This window comes from Lepisma saccharinum, chromosome 26 (assembly GCF_977018435.1).
Source record: "Lepisma saccharinum chromosome 26, izLepSacc3.1, whole genome shotgun sequence".
NCBI lineage: Eukaryota > Metazoa > Arthropoda > Insecta > Zygentoma > Lepismatidae > Lepisma > Lepisma saccharinum.
The window spans coordinates 44,543,227-44,563,589 of NC_139254.1; the positions used below are offsets into that span (position 1 = coordinate 44,543,227).

Sequence of the window (20,363 nt, forward strand, 5' to 3'; positions counted from 1 at the left end):
AGTGGAATCACAAGAACCAAATCTAGCAGTGGAAGTGAAATGCTTGTTCATTTTGCAATTCCTCTTGCAGACTCCAAAATGCACATAAATTTCAGACGATCTGCAACATTCCTCGACATTTCCTTGATAAGCCAAATTCTCTGACATTTCTTTGTTTCGAGGTTTTCCAGACGTGTATCAACCCTGAATAATATTTGAAAGTGAATTCTGTGAACAGAAATTGTCTGCTTTCATAATATAATGTGAGTACTACTGAAGCATTTCATTGTTTCCTTCTGCACTCATATGAAGCTAGACTCATATGAATGACTCAATCTTTAGATTCTGAAAATTCCCAATCATTCATAAATCTTCAAAAAATAAGTGGCTTGGTCACTGATATTTGCAACACAGATGTTATTTAAGCATTTTGAGTCTGAGCTTTTTGACATAATCACGAATATTATTCTCTTCAGTATATTTTCAGTATAAAATATTTATTCATGAAAAATGCTTAGAAAATTAAGATAACACATTTCAGAACCTCTTGCAGCATGGTATACGTGATGCTGTGGCCCAGCAATTGATAAACACTGCTCTAAAACACAGTTTTAGCAACAAGTTTTACTTGAGGTACTTACCCATTTATTCACCACCTTTACTGTTGGTTAACATATTTATTCTTTTGAGATGTTACATATTGGAAGTACTTTATGAGAATTGTAAAACACCTCACTCCATGATGATAGCCAGATTGATTATATAATTTTTTATGAAAGAATCCTTTCTTTCAAACTGACAGAAACCACTGAATACCATCATTCTCTTCAGCTTCTATTTGTTATTATTTATATCACTAATGTTCTGATTGCATTTCAATAACAAACAATGTCATCATTACTGTGAAAATACATTTTTACTTTTTGGTATTCATAACTCAAAAGAAATGCTACTCAAACATTTAACTATGGTTTATTTTTTTTTACTTGTATTTGATGTGAAGGTATTATATGAGTGCAAAAACCTTAGTACAATATTAAAAAATGAAGGATGTCAAAGTTAAAATTATTATGACTACATGTGGATATGTTCACAGATGTTATACACTGTAAATTCTATTGTAATTTGTTTATTGCTCATTTATGTAATCTGAAATAGCATAATAAATCATTCCAGTTTTTTATGACTATGACTGCACATGATTGTAAACTAGCACAAGTATATTTAATGCATGAAATCATTGCTACTCCTTAGGTACTCATTGGAAAACTGGCTTAAACAAAAGCTACTAGCAAACATAGCAACTTCACACACTAAAATATATTTTTAATAACAACAAAAACAATGTTTCCTAAACCATGGAAGAAATTATGTTATTATTTACCTACTAAAATAATTTAATCAGCCTTATGAAAAGTTAATTTGTAAAAGTGTAGAAGTGTTGTAAGCATTTTGTGCTGGTTAGGTCTTATGAAAATAAACGACATACTATGTATTCCTTCTCTTCGTGTAACAACATGGAATTTACTGATCACTTCATTCAGTATATATCATATAACAATTTTTTTTGTCAATATCTCACGGAGTATAATAAACAGTAACATGTATGATTATATACACAGAATAATGGCGGTTGTTATGAGTACTAGTTCACCATTGTGTTACTGACTATCCCAAACATGTCTGTATACATTGTTACCTTATTTTTTTAATATTTCCATTTAAAAAAAGCAGGGCACCTTTGGCACAAGCATACACTCTTAAATTTACAAGAAAATTGTTTCTGTATACACATTCCTCTTGAAAGGATAATACGGGTATTCTTTAGTACTATTTATTATAACGTTTTTTGCTGGCAATTAAAATAGTGAAAAGCTACATACCATCCATCCTAAGCTATATTTATTGTTGGATTGAAACAATGCCATGCTCTTAATCATGCATTTCGAAACATCACAGTATCTCTTTTAACATTCACAACAATGTTAGCAGTTGCCTGTACCCAATTGTAAAAATTAAAGCTGCATTTCCTACAGTCCAATATCATGTACATACCTTATGTTACATGTGTTTATTGCACTTGACATGCTTCTTTACATGTCACTTACATGACAAGTATTTATTATTCGATTAACAGCTAAATAACAACTGTTTGCAAGGTATAGAATGGAACACAGTGAAAAAATTGAACAACACACCTTTCTATTCCTCATTCCTCATGAACTTGAATGCCCTCTTATTGCTTTAAGATTTGAATGACAGAATTTCCTTGCAAGAATTGACCTGAAATGTTTCGTACTCTTCCATTCAGATACAAGTATTTCATGTGTGGGGGTAGCAGTACTCAAGTTCATTATTCCCGCAAAATGACCTTAGCATTATATTCATTTTATGGATCCCAGGACATGTACCATAATCGTGTACATCCAGTACATAATCTCAGATGTCTGTATCTACCTAGATGACCAGACCCAACTGTCTTCGTGGATTTACAAAAAACTTATAACATTTAGACCAGCTGTTTCTTAAAATGAACGTACTCAACCACCCTTTCCACGCTCCAACTATTTACACACATACCTTCCTTTACTTTTTTGCCCCTGTGATGGAGTTTCATTGGCACATGGTGAAAGTTTACACTAATAACATTAATTAATTACGAATGTTAAGACTGCAGTTTGTTATTGGAGACTTTTTTTAAATGATTCTGTGCTACTAGTACTGCATGCATTTTGCTTCACTGTATGGGTGATGTGTTTCTTATACACCATTGTTCTGTATCAACAACTTTGCATATTGATGAGTTTATTACATAATAATGGTTTATTACATTTAATGATTGGTGCAGCATAAAAAATACACTATAAAGTTTCACAAAGTAACTTTTAACTGGTTCCTTTCTTTAAAAAAATTAATGTTGAGTAAATATTGCAATGAATAAAATCAATTTTGACAGAATTCTAATTCCAATGCATTAACTAACAAAAAATCAACAAATCTGAACAATAATTAGAGCAGCCTTAACACTTTTCTAGTTCTACAATTGAGAATAAGAAAAATATCTAATCCATTGACTGAAATCAAGTTTCGTATATGCCTTCACTGAGATTGCACTTTATATGTACTAAACGAAAGCTTCAACTGTCACAAGGGCAATACAATAACTGAATCGCAACATAAATACTTTCAATAAGGTTCACACATTTATATTATATGAAACAAAGAAAAGAAATGGTGACCACAACACACTTATGCTTACTAAAGCTTCTACTAGAATTTTGGTAAGTAACTTCCTATTTTGCCATTCTGAATGTTTCAGATGACTATCTCAAAAAGTTTGAGCAAGTCTCTAATAGTAGAAAAAAATGCAACAGGAACTACCTATTTATCCACATTTGTAAATAAATAGATGCAAACAACCAGTCTTGACTTGCGCCATTTTCCCCCTAGCAAACAGTTACATCCAAGTTAAACTTGTTGGAATAAAAAAATAAATAATACCAATATAACTTACTTTCTTTCGCACGCTTGCCACCATGCACACATCCTCTCATTCTCACACACTTTCTCACTCTCACCAGTGTTTTCTCAAGTCACTGTGCAGCTTTTCCTTTAGTTTTTTTGAAAATTACATAAGATATTAATTATGACAATCATTATTTAATTTTTCTGTCATGTACTCAGTACAAATACAATGCCATACTAACCACCGACACAACCATACCAAAATATGCCTACCCAGTTCCCAAGGGTAGAACTTTCATGGTTCTGTTCAGAACCACCTACGATATAACCAGTAGGGGAATCACCCTATACAAGTATGACCCCTATCACGCACACATTCTTTTCAGCTATCTCTATATATTCCATTAAATTATAAACTATTTATATGGCACAGCAATAAGCTTACTATAGCATTGTATATTTTCTCTTTTTATCACAGGTATGAAAAATAAAATCCAATTTTATTTTTGGAAAAATAAATCAGAAAACAATGCTACTCCAAATACGGATGAAACAATAATTTGCAGTAAAATTATAGTATCTTCATCTAACAGCAGAAACACACTGTTTTCCTCTTAATCATGCAACAACTAGAGTAACTGGTGGGATATTGAGGAAAACAGATTCAATATGAAAGTTTACCACCTGTAAACCATTAAATGTTACTACAGTAACTAAATTAACTTCCAGCTGACTGCAAAATAAACACAATTTTTGCACTAAATGTTATTCAAGCAGCAGATCTCAATAAACTGAAAGACATTATGCACTTAAAAAAAACACATCTTCTATAACGCTAGTCTTCTCCACTATTTCAAAAAATCACAGACCTTCTTCACTAAGTTCATGTCATAATAGGAAGAATTAATTGAAATTTCATTCACATTTCTGCACAGACGTTTCCATGTGTGCAAATATTTTCACTTACATGACACTTATCATTAGCATCCTTGTTAGGCAGATTGCAATAAGAAAGCTGAAGAAAACAAAAGAATAGCATAACAGCACTAATGAACAATGTGTTAAAAATTCTTCCTAAAACATTATCAAAATTGTCACCATGAATGCTTTCAGTTAACGCATCCAATGATTTAATTATGTTTTGTTTTTTTCAACCTCACCATTCACAGGATTGAGTTGACGCACCTTGCCTTTCATTTTCTTTTCCTGCGCAATGTTTGTTTACATTTTCCTCAGTTGAAAGAAATTATTTTATTCGCACTGCATGTGCTTTGCAGTAAGCTCACTACATTCATTTAATACTTGATCTTATCCATTGAGAAGTACTCGATACACAGTGAAAACACTGCTTACAACCATAACAGCCCAAGATGTCTCCAGCATAACTCCTCCACTTGGTTTGTCCGCAACGTCTCCAGGGAATGAGCGTTCCTGACCATCCAAATCAAAATCGTTGCCACCATGAGGTTTGTGTGTTTTCCCTGAGGAGGAAAGAAAATGCAAATTTAATGAATTTTCTTGTTAGTTAGTTTGTTTGTTTGAATTGGGGACATTCCAGAATTACGTGTGTAACATTTTACACACAAAATTGAATGTTGCAGCCATAAGATTGGATTAAAATATTCACAATGAACTGATTTCATAGAATTATGAAGTACTTTAGAGTGTCTGCTAACAAATTTTAAAAACTTGAGTATGATGGCATAGGCTGAATGCATGAAAAACAGTAACAATAGTGTGTTACGTGTGTGACTTTAAAAATGTAGCAAATTTTGACTTCATGTGTCTGTGCAGCACGTAGGCTGCAGCTGCTAGTGAATTTTATTAGTGAAATGCGCAAATTATATACATTCACAAACATCTAAATCTTAATGCAATTAAAAACTATAATAATTTCCATGATAATTCATTTTGTTATTAACATGGAGTAGATCCACTTTTCGTGGAATGTCCCATTGTTGATTTAAGTCCACTTTATGGAAAAAAAAATGCTACTCAAACTGTAGGACTGGACCTACAGTTTAAAGTGAGATCCGAACTTCTGTGACATGTACCTCCACCAGGTATTGAACTCGGGACAGCCTTGATTACAAGGTAATGCCATTACCACTACATGAGGTTCTATTGAATTATCTTGTAAGGTGTTTGTCAGTAGCATAAGAAGGATAAGAAATTCATTCACGGGGACAGCAATTAACACAATTGATCATTTCAATTGCAAATATGGTTGTAATAAAACTCCACACACCCTCCAACACATTTTCCACAATTTGAATACTAGCCTTATGCTGTACATGATCCTTATTTCTTGACACACACACACAGAGAAAATGAGTAAGGTGGGAAGAGGGATCAACATTTCATTTAAAAAGAGTGGCTCCAAATTTCAAACCAGATTGTAAAAATATATTTTTGTCAAAAATGAGTTAGGAGCCTGACAAGTCAGACACACCTGGCCTTACTTTCTACTGAACATGAACATCAAAGAAAATTAATTTTCGTGTAATCGATAAATTTGCTGGCAGTAACGTGAGTCCAGTGCAGAAACAGCTAATCTGTTTTAAGCCAGACTAAATAACAAATTTAATACCTAGACAAAACTTTAGATTTTCCAAGGGAATTTTTTCAATTATACAGCCAAAAAATTTTCACTTGTTTTGAGAAAACTTGTTGTAAATTTGCCAAGCTCTGATGATTTAGCATACAATCTTAATTATTGTACTTTTTAGTTTCATACATACGTATTTAAACATTTACATCAGAGACTTTTATCAATTAATGCCACATTGTATTAAATGAGCTCCTGTTTAGTGACCGAAGAATTTAGCAAGTTTACTGTAAGCATTTCGCTCACTTAAAATACTTATTTGTGTCATCTGAAAATTTATATTGTAGTGTATTTGTCTAGGCAAGAGAGAGGGCTCAGAATATTTTGTAGTGGGTAGCCCCACCCTTGCTTCATCAGTGGTGACATCTCTCCAATATATTAACGGCAACTTAAAATTAAATATCAAACCAATAGGTACATCATTATATTGTCTATGGAAATGAAAGTTTCAGAATTAAAATAGGGCTAACTGTGTTCATTAGGGGCACATACCGAGAGAATGAGACTTTTAAATGACAATTGAAGAATTGTTAAGTGCTCAAAATGAGTGTAATGTTACGTTCAAAGCAACATTAAATTGATAAGCGAGATATGTAAGAAAGATTTTGGACATTTCCAGATCTCGTTTCTGCTACCCCTCTTTGGAATGCAGTATTAGCCACTGTATATAAATGTTACGGAGTTATGACGATAAAACCTTAGAATGTTTACAAAGTATTTCATTTCAGCTGTTATATATAATTTCTCATTTCATCAAGTTTTTCACATTCATTAAAAATATTATTTGACTCTCACTTACTTCCAGCAATTCAAGAATTCCCAATCAGTATATGTTTCATCATAACATGCAGTGTTAAATTTCAAAATATTTTGGAACTTACCACTATTAGGTCCATCTTCTGGGGGATCACCTGACCCTGATCCCCCTTCCTCCCAGCTCTTGTCATCATCTTCACTCCAGTGCTCAGAGTAAGGTGTCTGTCCACTGCCCGAGCCTTCGTCCATCATGAAGGATTCTGACTGCACAATTGGAGTCAGCTGACTAAGTACAACCTTTGTGAAGGGAAAAAAAGGGAAAACCTCATCAAACAATAGTTACAAAAATTTAAAACAAATATCACACTTTCTTTTAGAAACTAAATCTGTGTCAAGGCAAATTGACTCTATGGCAAAAATTATATTTCACCACAATTAATTTCAACTAGCATTAATGGCAATTGCTCTCATTATCCTAAATTCCTAGGCATATGGACAGTGTGGGTAAAACTTTTGCCTCGGAGGGGGGGGGGGTCCAGGTCTAAACAGGAAATGCATATACAGGGTGGGCCAAAAGTCGCGAAGGGGTTATAACTGTGAATAACTTTTTTATTGATCATTAGTTTCCAATGAGATTTCACAGACTTGAAGACCAAGGATGGGCGATTGTTTACACTTATGTGTGGAGTATAATCTCAGGTAGGTGTCCGAATCAGGGACGGCGACAGGGGTGGGCACGGGTGGGCAAGCGCCCACCCAAAAATTCCTGTGCCCACCCGATTGCCCACCCAATCAAATTCAATAAGTACATATACTTGGGGATATATGAATGATTAAATATTTAAGTGTAACCTGGTGTTCATAACATGTATATTTTACTTGTGAATATTATCTATGCCGGAAATGTTCACATATTATCAACCCATAAAGAGCCACTTTTGTCATTGTTGAAACAAAAACTGTGATCAAATTAATACTTCCATGTTTAAAAGCAGCTAGTAGGATTAGAAGGCTCAAAATTATGCAGGGTATCATCAAGATTAAATCAGAATTGAGGGTGAACTTGAGGGCTGCAGCTCCGGGCCTCCACTACGTATATATATTCCGGCCTGGCTATGGTTAAAATAATCTCCAAATAAACAAATCTAAACATCATCTTAGCGTTACTTCCACCAGCAACACAATAAATTATTTCGACTTTTTAATTAATATTAGAATAATTTAATCAAGAAGACTTAGTTAGATGGGCAGGCCACGTGACACGAATGGCGGAGGAAAGAATAGTTTACAGGATTCTTGTTGGGAAACCTGATGGTAAAGGACCAGTAGGAAGGCTAAGACGAGGATGGAGGGATAACGTTGAGCTGGACCTAAAATAAATCGGTAAGGATGGGAAAGATTGTATTGATCTTGCCCAGGTTATGGACAGATGGAAGGCTTGTGTTGCTGCAGCCATAAACCTTCGGGTTTAAAAATGCTATAGAGCAGGCATGTCCAACGCGTCGATCGCGATTGACCGGTCGATCTCGGGGCGTTTGTTGGTCGATCGCAGTTATCTATTGTAATTATACGAATATACTTTATTTGAATTCAACTTCTATAATGTATAATGGCTGAGTAGGTACAGATTTTTGCAAAGATAAACGATTAATAGTAGTTCACTGCCTGTTGTGACAATAAAAAGTAGATCACTGCTTGATTCAAGTTGGACATGTCTGCTATAGAGTATAATATAATTTTAATTAGCTCTGCATTGAAATTCCAGAATTGTCCCTTTTTTTCATTACAATTTTTATATACCTGTCATCTTCAAATATCAATATGGCATACGAAATATCAACTTTATATTTGTTCTACTAATAAGAAGGAATCACAACAATCACTACAATACCGAAGTGAATAAATTTTAATAAATCAGTTATATATGGAAAAAGCTACAGAATTATTCTATTGCTAATGAGTGGCTTATCCTATTTAGAAATCCTCGTTCCACAGATAAATTTTGTCACATGAATCAGCCGAAAATGTCAACAGAATCTGTAGATGCAGCTGAAGTAAAGAAAAAAAGTTATGTCACGAAGTATATAGAAGACGATTTTGTTAGTTTGTTTCTAAGCCCACTTTTATGCTCAGATAGGCTAATCGGGACTAAACCTACAGTTTAACGTGTAGTCCGAACCCGTGTGCACCCCATCAGAGGAGGGGGAATCGAACACAGGACCTCTTCATTATAATGCGACAGCATTATGCCATTGGGGGGAAAAATATACAGGAAGAACTCGCACAAAACGTGGCATTTTAACACCACAGAAGATGCGTCTATTTTAAGAGGGTGATTGCCTGAGACAAATATTTGAGACTTTCGGAAAACAACGTCATTATTCACGGAATTAGCTGCCTTGATCCACTAATGAAACGCTGTGCAATTGAAACTACCACCTCAACTTTCTAAGAGCTCGAAACTCGATTTTTGGAAGAGTAAGTTGTGGTTGATTTGTTTAATTTAAAGTCATATTTCTGCTAATTTTGATAATGACAACGATAAGGTTCAATGGTGATTAGATGAAAGTAACGAAGGGGCGAAAACAAACACATGCTGACACTCAAAATACAAACCCTCATAAATTATTACTTTGACAGTGGTTCCAAGCACCAGGGACTCGTTGCCCTGAAATAATAAAGTTTCCAGGGTATGCTGCACAGGATAGAGGTTGACATTCTAGTGTGTTCGAAGTGGCCACCCCATACAACCCAATGAAAAATAGATGAAGTATTACTGGTACGATGATCAACTTCGATGAATTCCTTGTGTCCTAAATCATTTTGTTACCTCAAAAAATATGTTCATGTAACCATACGTGTATTGCTTCTCCCGCATTATTAATATGACAGTTCTTCAGAAAACGAAGAGCAACTTAGCTAATAATCTCTTAAATTCTGAACAGATTTCTCAATCTTACTTGTTTATTGCTTATGACGAGTGATATTTTGTCAAAATAGCTTTTCATTAGCCTACTGATACTTAATGGACAATGAACAAATATTTTTTTCCGTATGTGTTTTAAATCATTCCTAATAAGACGTTCATTTTAATCCAAACATTCAGTGGCGGCGATTAGGTGGAGCGGGAAGTGGGGAATGCAGTTACCCAGCCACATTTTGCCACTTTTTGCCCCCGCACTATGGCCTCTTTATGCTAAGCCTTTTCTACCAAGAAAACGTATATTCAGGGGTGCCCACAGGGGGTATTATGGCGCAGGCTGCGCCATCGAGATTCTTTGGGGAATTTTTTCCCTTCAAATATTGTAAAATCGAAGATTTATATATTTTTCCAAAATACAGGTAAAAATTTTACACCTTAAATTCACCATATTTAATCCATTAGATGAAGAAAAGAAAGCGTTTAAGGTCATTATTGAAGGTGCGAGGGGGGGGATAAATATCCAACTCTTATATATTAGGCCTTAATTGACACGTGGGTTCTAGGGGGAATTCTGAATTAAACGTTGGCGGGGACAGTATTCAACTGTAAGTCTTAGATTATGGCGGGTATTTTAGTTAGAGGGGCATTGAGCATTAAGGTATCCAATTCTTGTGTATTACTATTGTCTTAGAATGTTGCAGAAATTCTGGTGTGGAGACTGAGAATTAATTTTTTGTTGGAGGCAATATCCAGTATTCAATATCAACAGTAAGTCTAAAATTGGCATGGACATTTTTGTGGTAGGCTTGAGTATTAAATTTACAGGGGGAGATAGGAAGCTCTTGATAAAGTGTTAAATCTTAGATTGTCAAGGGATTTCTGTAGTGAAGAGAGAGTTTGAACATTAAATTTTGGAGACTGTATTTAGCGATATGGTATCCACACGTTTTCGACCCCGAACGTGCCTAAGAAAGCATTGACACCCCGTTAAATTAATATTCTTGAAAGCCTCCAAATAAATGGATGTAAAAATGTTCTTGCTTGCTTCGCTCGCAATAATGTGTTTGTTACAACAATGCGTGTTTGGCGCTTTACTGAGGTGGATGTGAATTGTTATGCTATAGCTGCATTACAAGACATGAGCGATCTTCTCCATATTCATTAGTAACATCACTTCTTAAAATATAGTGCTTAGTGTTGGTATACTGCTTATTTTAAAGCAGGTGCATCATTTGTAACAAAAAGCTAAGGAAAAAGTTACTTTCGGTGTAGGGATTACGATATAGTTTCAGGGCGCAAATTATATGATTGGGGGGGGGGATGACATGGACGTGATTTTTGTGGGGATGCGCCATTGGCCGTGGGGGGGATGGGCACCCCTGCGTATATTGTCCTTGCCCCTCAAATGTTGGCAACCAATCGCTGCTACTACAAACATTCAGATAGATTTGTCAGTTGTACAAACCTTGTAAGCTAAGAAAAGTGACCCCCAAGGAGTAGGAAAACTCTTTCAGTCAAAAACTTATACGATGACAATATATTATGCTCAGGAACATGCATTTAAATTACGAGAAACTTCACGATTGTCTACCATCGCACTTTCTATCATTGTCGCCGAATACATAAAATCAAGTATGTGCCTTGTATTTGCAACACAGGCTTAAACCTAATTCACATTTATTTCACTGTATTAACATGTATGAAAGAATGTGATTAGAATGTATGGCTGGGGTATGGCTGCGCATGGGTAAACACTTCCTTGAAAAAATTGTGTCCATCAGAGACAAAACGAAAGGAAATGGAACAAGATGCGAGAATAGATTAGAAAAGAATAAAGAGAAAAACAAAGAAAGGGAAAAGAAGTAAGAGAGAGGGAGATACATACGTCTTACGTACACATACATGGTCTTACATTTATACTGCCCACCCTAATCTATCACTATGGAGCTTCTGCCCACCCGGTCGAAAATGTCTGGCGCCGACCCTGGTCCGAATGCCCGTATTTCTGCACGAATATTGTCCTTGAGCTGTTGTAATGTTGTGGTTTGTTCACATACACTTTGTCCTTCAGAAAGCCCCAAAGAAAATAATCAGGCGGAGTGAGGTCAGGCGAACGGGAGGGCCAGTTGATGTCAGTGTTTCTCGAGATGATGCGATGGCCGAAAATGGTCCTCAGAAGTCCAATTGAGGCACGTGCCGTGTGTGCTGTGGCCCCATCTTGTTGAAACCACATCTCAGGCATGTTCTCCACTGCAGGATGCACAATAGTGTTAATCATGTTTCGATATCGATCCCCATTCACCGTTACTGCATTGGCTTCATCATCTTCAAAGAAGTACCGTGTAAACAATCTCCCATCCTTGGTCTTCAAGTCTGTGAAATCTGATTGGAAACTAATGATCAATAAGAAAGTTATTCATAGTTATAACCCCTTCGTGACTTTTGGCCCACCCTGTATTAAAGAAAACTATAACAAAATAGTAACCTTATAAATAAAATTACAAATAGTTTTTCTCAATGTTGACACTCTATTCCAAGTTACTTATTTTTCAAGAATTGTTACTGTATTGGTCCATTTCCTTATTCTACAAAAAATAAATATTTCTATACAACCAATATTAAATTTATGGTATTAAGTCACTAAGATCGGTTCACCAATTCCATCTTCTTGTGCAAGATTCCAATGCGAGAATGACAAAATTAGAATCTTTGCAATCACACAGATTGATCTCATCTAATAGAATTGGTATTGATTAGTATTCTAAATTTACTGCTATACATATAGTGCTGGAGCATTCCCTTGTCACTGGTGGGACATACAGCCTACATTTCTTATATTAAAGTAACTATTCTACTGATAGTTAAGCAACATTTTTCTTACAGTTTCTGTGCAATGAAATTTGAAACTTAACACTGTTCATTAAAAATAACCACCCTTAAAATACTTTTCCAGATTTGTAGCTATAAGCAAACATTTTGTGGCATGGGTGGGACAGACGAAACACTGCCTCTACACTTAATAAGAAATTTATTTTAATTTCTGTGAATTGTCAAATGATGAAAAATAATTTATTTAAGAGAAAGCAAGACGGTAATTGACCTTTGAATATTCTAGTGGAGTTGAGGGAGAAATGTAACAGTTAAAGGAGGAATCAATTGTTTTTTGGTGTCACGGGTGGGATATAATAGAAAACACAAGTAAATCAAATAGTTTAAACAAACAAATAATATGTAAGTACCTTATACTTTCAAACTTAATTATGTACAGTGCATTCAATTTAAAATTGAACCCACCGGAAAAGCATCATGAGAGTAACTATTAATTTTCTTTTTCCGTTTCCCTAACTTCCTTGCCTCTTCGTTCCACACCAAGCTACATGACTAGGCAGCCATCGGGTTACCATTACAAACAAATAAATGCATTCCGTTACGTATTCGTCAATGGGCAGAGTGAGGTACAATTTTAAATTGAACGTGCTGTATAATACTTGAATTTTTACCCAAAAGACAAATTTAGTTTTGTTCACTCACAAGATAAGTTACAGCATTGCATTTATTTTTAAAAATTGAGGTTCAGGGGCACTTTCATATGAATGCCCCTGCTACTTTTATCCAAAAATAACAGATACTTAAAATACTGTTGAGTATTTCTTGGTACTATCGTCGGTTTTGCAATCATCAGATGTATTGACAGATAGTGATGATATCTGAAACCCAAAACATTTCACTTCATGAAGAAGCTATCTAATGGGATAGAAATTTCACTATTATTTATGAAGGTGATAAAATCAGGGATTAAAATAGAAATTTTAGCTTTCCTGGCATCGTGATTCGAACAAGTGTTCTGGGGTTACCAGCCATGTTAAATTGGCGCTAGCTTCCAACATTTTGAGTGTACACATTGCTCTCATTATCAGGGAATGTGGATTAACAATTCTCACATTCCCTGATGATGAGAACAATGTATGCGCTCGAAATGTTGGAAGCTAACGCTGATTTAACCTGGCTGGTAACCAGGGATAAGAAGTTACCTCTATTCTATAGTCAGGGATAATTTCACTTTACTTCAATCAAGACTAGTCCAACATCAAAATTGAATCTAAACCACTACATATTTTTAAGTGGTGTCTTGTAAAACATTTAATAGGTCTATGTCAGAAGGTAGTTGTGGATATGTATTATTATTATTATTTAAAAAATCACCAATGTTGCTGCATAGAACACATGAAAATTGAAAAAAAGAGTTTATGGGCTTCAAAGCTTATCAGATTGACATTTTAAAAACTACAGAATTAAGCTACTATAATATGTTAAGGCATTCAAAATCTATTACAAATAGGCAAAACTTCACAAATTTAGTAATTTATAATCCAGTGAATTTTCTATATTCTCGCACAAGTTTACATAAAGCCATGATATTTCAATTAAAATAGTATACTTACAGATGTAGTGTTAGGGAGCACCGAACCTCACAAAATGACAGTAGATTTTAGTTTATAAATTTACTTTATTTAACAATAATCTGTTATGTGTTAATCTTTAAAAAATGTAGCACATAACTCCTTTTTTGTATAACAAGATAATTATATTTTGGCATACATTTGAGATGAAACTATGTTGAAAACCTCCATGGTGGAGTGGTTACCACAGTGCACTACAATGTCACTCATCCTCATATTTGCGTTTAGCCAAAAGTGGCAGAAAAACAAAATAAAATAAATTAATTAATCAACGAAACTTTGCTGCCATACTGCATTTGTTTTCTTCAAGTTCATCTTCCTGGAGATCAACTGAGGGATCTATTATTCAGTCTTACATGTTAACTTTGTGCAACTAGTGTATGATGATGAACATAATAATAATAAATATCATGTTGACAACAGTGACACCATGTTGTGGAGCTTAACATATTTACTACTGGTATTTTATGTCATTGTGGTGGAGTTTGAAAAGTGCCCCAGTATCATTTATTTTATGAATATACAACTCAAAAACATTCCTTTGATATGCAACCTGTGCTCTCTAGAAGTCAATAATTCTACAGAAAACTAAAAGTAAGAGCATATTGTGTGTAGAATCTGAAGAGTACCTGTCTCATGTGCCTTAACTTGTCACTAAGCTGGGCAATTTTGATGTCTTGAGTTTTCTGAAATCTATATTCTGGGTTATACTTCTGGGCGCTTAATCCGGTTCCAGCAATAGTTTTAGTATACCTGTGAAGGAAAAAAGGAAGTTTTAGAAAACTACACATCAATGACCAAAACATATGTAAATAGAACTATGTTAATTTGCAAGTAATTTCTATTCATGGCATGACATTATTTGGTAATTCCATTTCATGACATCACTTCAACTCCATGGTGCTACAGCCTCTATACAGATTTAATAGCAAAATAAAAAGCAACACATGCCACTTGTAGCGTGTAAATGAAGCAATCAATTGCAATCTTTCCCAATGTAGATGTTTGATTCCTGTTTCCTCATCTGTATTTCACTTAGGAATTGTGTCCACATGTAGGGACCACTCTGTATATGTTGTGATACAGGACATGCTAATTTATGTCAACAATACAATGAGCATTGCAGGATTTTTGTAGAGAGAGATTAAATGCACTTAAATAATGTAAAGTTTCAGAAAAACCTTGATATCATCCACTATTAAAACTATGAAGCATGCATGTAATGTCAGAAAAATGACTTTCTATCTAATTTAAAACCCTAGAGGGAAAAGTTGGCGACAATAGAGTAAATATGATGGTGTGTACACACTGCACTGAATTGTGGTAGTTGGGCAAAAGTTGAGTTGGAATAACAATGTACATGTGATGGAGAGATGGTGGAATTATGTGGTTAATGGTTAAAAAAATAACTAAGTATAGGAATCCACAATGTGCTTCCACCAGAAATGGAAATGGAACCCAGGACTCCTTGCTTAAACAGTAATAGCAGTTAAATTAATCGAGGCTGCTATATTATTTCATACACTATGCTTTCTTTTTAATATATGCAGAAGACAGTGGCGTGCCCAGGACAGGGTTTTCGAGAATTCATGAAATAAAAGAGCTCTTTTGACTCAACTTTGTCGTGTTGGTCCGTTGGTAGTGCATGCGCAGTGAATGCTTTTCTACAGACTAGATGGGACCGTGTCGCTTGTAGCTTCAGTGGGAAATCCCCGTGTCGCTTCGATGTGAAAGCTTCCTAAAGGAACAAAGCGACAACGCCATATCCTAGTCTGGAGATCGCATTCATTTTGACCCGGAAGGCTATTTTCATCACATGACCTTGAGGAGCTTTGCCTTCGAATCGCAGCGCGTTGATTTATTTATTTATTTATTAGCATCCGTTTTACTTTTACAAAAGTTTGGAGACATGCACATGTAGAATACATCTAAAAAAAATACGGGAATAATATATAATATAAAATACAAGAGATAAAATAAATGCATGCTCAATGTTATTTACTTGAGAGACAATTTGGCTAAAATTTGGTTTCCATACACATTTATAGTGAGCATCAAATAGTCACCTATATTTACACTAAGCACTCCGCCACGGAGGTTGGCGGATGTGTGCTTGTCCTGTCACCTGTTTCGTCAGTTATTCATTCATCTCATCGTCGCGATTAACCTGGAAAACTTGAAAAGTAGCGTGAAAGAAACAAACAGAACTAGAATATCCGTATACTCAGACGCCTCAACCGTAGCAGGAGTGGAAACGCACGTCAAAAGCAATCCATATTACGATTCTTATGAACGTAAGGAAAAGGCACACTGCAGGTGTTGAGGGGATACAGATAATGAACTCTGTATGGAGCGTGAACGCGTGTGCTCGTACATTTTTAGAATGGAAAGAAAGAAATATGTCATCGAGTGTATTCGAACGCCTCCCTGGCTTCCGTCCCACTGGTCGTCCTTCGCACCAGAAGCGAGGGGAAGCGCGCATGGCAGTCTGGGGGACTTCTTGCGTTTCACTTCGCTAGATATGGATTAAGCGGTGAATCAATCCTTTCTTCACGCCGTGTCTTATCAGATGTTGCACCTAGTGTCGGATCTACAAGCCGCAAAACCCCGCAGTGTGGGGGGCCCGGAGACAAGTAAGCCTTTAGGGGGCCCTCAGCCATTGGCATAGTATAGGGTACACGTATGTAAAAAAATAACGTAGTTACTCAAGGGTACAGAGACGAGTAAAGCCGTTCATATAGCACCGTGCCGTGAAGGCACATTTAGGGTATGTGGGGGTAGGGCTCCACATACTTTCGATGTCAGATATCTTGGAGGTGTGATCAGCACCACGCTCGGGCTGCCTTTACCCGCACTGCGTACCATTTGATTTGGAGCTGCTTTATACGGGGACGAAGCCAAAAAATCCAATCTTAGACCACCCACCCCGATCTTTCGCATGGCAGTCTGACTAGAATCATCTCAGGCTAGAATTTCACGAGAAAGACAGTGGTGAAGGTTTCTTCAACCTATCTTTAATCAGGAAAATTTTATAGCTACATGATTGTAACAAACGTATCATTTTCCAGGTGTGAGAAAACAGTGACATATATGTATATATCACATCACAACGGACGACGGTGCAATAATTACATACACTGAATACATGCACGTGTAGAATTGTAAACATACTAGAACATGAAATATTGTTATGAAAATGAGTACACCGTATTGTAATTATAATTCTGATCCTATCATTTTGTTTATAAAGTTTGAATGGCAATGAGAAATCTACGGTCTGGTTTCAATATGACACATTCTATTTAATGGCAAGATTAATTGAATGTTTATTGCTGGTTTCAGACATAGTTACATAAGGTGATCGTTTCATTTTAGATGTCAAACGGGTATTCCTTTTAGAAGAAAAGGTGGTCGGCGTTATCTCATAAGTTTCTAATGACTTATTGTTAGTCAGTCCTGATCGCCCAGTGGAGCGGAGGCAAGGCGAAGCGACCGGCGCTGCAGAAACTCGTTTGAGAAAACTAGATTGAATGAAGTGAATGCTCGCCCACTGAGACAAGTGTGGCAAAAATTTTCCTCTGGAGTCGTAAAAGATCGCTTCGCTTTTCTATTCGATGAGGAAAAGCGAATTTTGCCAATCTCATGCACTCACGGTCTACTCTATATTTTCACCTGGTGCTCCTGTTCCTGTGCAAACAGGAACTACACATTCTTAAGAGAGACGCATCTTCTGTAGCGTTTCAAAAACAAAGAAGTTACTGTAGAAATAAAAAAGCAGTATAATTTTGAAAAATTTCAGGAAGGGCCCGAAGCCTGGCTGGTTACTCCATTGCATATTTCTCCAAAATGTTCTTAATTTTTTTTCTCTATGATGTGCTTTTCTGAAGAATGTGCCAAATTTTAATTTTTGAGATGAAAGCATTTTAATATTCAATACCCCGGGGGGAAAAAGCTTTACATTTGTGTAAATGCTGTCATTGGTAAAATATGTACCTACGTTATGACTGTTTATTAGGCCATATAAGCTAGCATGCGAATGTATCAACAAACAGTAGTCAGAAGCTATGCACTACGCGAGAAAGTCAAAATTTGCACATTCATGGTTTTGGCTATGTGTGTCGTGTCCTGGAAAAAGAGGACGTCAAATCAGCCTGTATTTATACCCGATTTTCATCACGTACAACTTTCAAATGTTGACAACATTTTGCAGCTTTGACGGGGTATGCAACAGGGTGCAATAAAATGTGCAATGCGTCAACCGAAACGAGGGGAAACATTTCTCACGTATGTAAAACTCCCAGCAGAACCATCAAACAGGTACAAACAAGGCCCGCAACGCAGCTACGTGATAAACATGGTGTTATAAGCATTCCAACAACGATCCTTTCGAAAATTTACCTGGCAACATTCGTACTCGCTGTGCACATCCCTCCCGCCTTTCTGAAAATTAGCCCTTGTGCTTATGAGGCGGAAAACGACGCAATTACAACAACTTTATTCTCAAAGCGTGTGGGGAAACAAAACGCTTTTGCCAATTACTACGAAGTCCAATTACATCGAAAGCGCACAAAGGTTTCTTTCACGGATGCTCCGCCACAAGCCTTTAGAGACTTGCTGCGCACCATCATGTAGACTACTGCTCTTGTTGCCAGATCAGAGCCAGAATAGCAATCTCCTGCAGAATCTTTTACGCATTGCATGTAAGTACTGGTATATGTGTGTGTGTGTGAAGAGGTAAGATACAATATGTTCATGCATATAATACGCTTGTTTCAGTAGAAGGCTGGCTGTTAATATCATAACATTTTCTTCATATAGAGTTTCGTTGAACTTACTTTAAAACTCTACTTTCATGAAAGAATAAAGCAGTCGTGAAATGTACAGGGAAAGGACGTTGATAATTTCTGTTAAAAAAATGTTCTTTAAAGGTTCAATAGTTCATTACCGTCCATAAATGTAACCAAGAGACGCAATTGGTTTCCTTTGAAAAAAGAAAGTGCGTATTTAGACAATTACTTTACGGAAGTAGGACATACTGATTGCATGAATGTGAACATAAAAATAATAAAAAAAATGACGGAATATTGTACCAAATTTCAGGATATTTATAGATCGGTGAAATTAACAATAAACCAACACACCGAATATTGGACGATACCGATTAATCTTTTCCTGCCCTAACACAATGCAACGCACTCTCAAGACAACGGATAGCAACAGTGAAGACAGTTGCAAGCAGGGCCGGCTCTACCTTACGTGCAACACGTGCATTTGCACAGGGCGGCAAAATGTATAAAAATGGAAGCTGCATTATTTGAAGCAGTTTGGTCTTCTTGGGGCGGAGAAATTTCATTAAATCCATTTTCATATGCAGTATAAAGCAGAAACGGATAAGAAAAGCAAAGAGTAACTGCGAAAGAAAGCGGTTGTCCTCTTACAAAATCAGCTATTATTTATTGTCTTGTCTGTGAAAATGGTAAGCAACGTATACTGTGCGTGTGCGGTGCCAAGTTACAACGCTATCTATTGTTTGATCGCGCGACAGTCCGCCAGTCCTCCGCCCCGGCCCCTGTTATCGAGGGTTGAGTTAAACTGACTTGTCGCATTCGGAAGTCGGAAATAGAGCTGCATTGTTCATTGACGTGTTGATCGCGAAAGGTGGTGATGATAGGTATTGCCGAATCGCGCAAGACGCAATAGTAAGTACGAATATCCGCTGTTTTTGTCGTTGCTGGTTGCACCTCATTATGATCTTGACTGTGTAACGATAGTGCAGTTAGTGTATGTCGTGTGTGAGAACGCGCACGCTTTTGAGTGTGACAATGTATTGAGGCTTAGGGACTTTAACTTTTGTGTTGTGTTATAAAATGAAATTAATGTTGCTAGTAAACCGCTGCAAAACATAATGGACTTACCTACTGCCTTGTTAACTTTGGAAAAAGTTCTCCAGGGTCTTAAAAGCCTAAGAAGTAACGAGCAGTTCCGCAATTTTCTTGTAGATGCTAGAACATTATTAGGTGAGGTAGTTGAAGCTGGTGCCGAGTTGAAAATTTCATTTGTAAGTTCAAGAATGCGTTGGAAACAAACACAGCATGACTATGAGGCAAGGGATGAACCCATTTTGGATCCAGAAACAAAGTTTAAATTGGATTTTTTCTTTTTCATTATTGAT

The 20,363-nt window shown here is 36.1% G+C and overlaps 1 protein-coding gene across 1 annotated transcript in view; it reads right to left on the bottom strand.

Annotated features, from left to right (window-relative positions):
- Positions 1-1,092: 1,092 nt before the first annotated feature.
- Positions 1,093-20,363, bottom strand: part of LOC145979643 (uncharacterized) — a 29,315-nt gene continuing 10,044 nt past the window's right edge. Inside the window, exons 2-4 of the mRNA XM_083112608.1 lie at positions 14,821-14,944; positions 6,934-7,105; positions 1,093-4,925 (exon numbers count right to left, since the gene is read on the bottom strand). Of these exons, the coding sequence (XP_082968734.1) occupies positions 4,753-4,925; positions 6,934-7,105; positions 14,821-14,944 (469 nt within the window). The 3' untranslated portion in view covers positions 1,093-4,752. The remainder of the gene's footprint in view (positions 4,926-6,933; positions 7,106-14,820; positions 14,945-20,363) is intronic.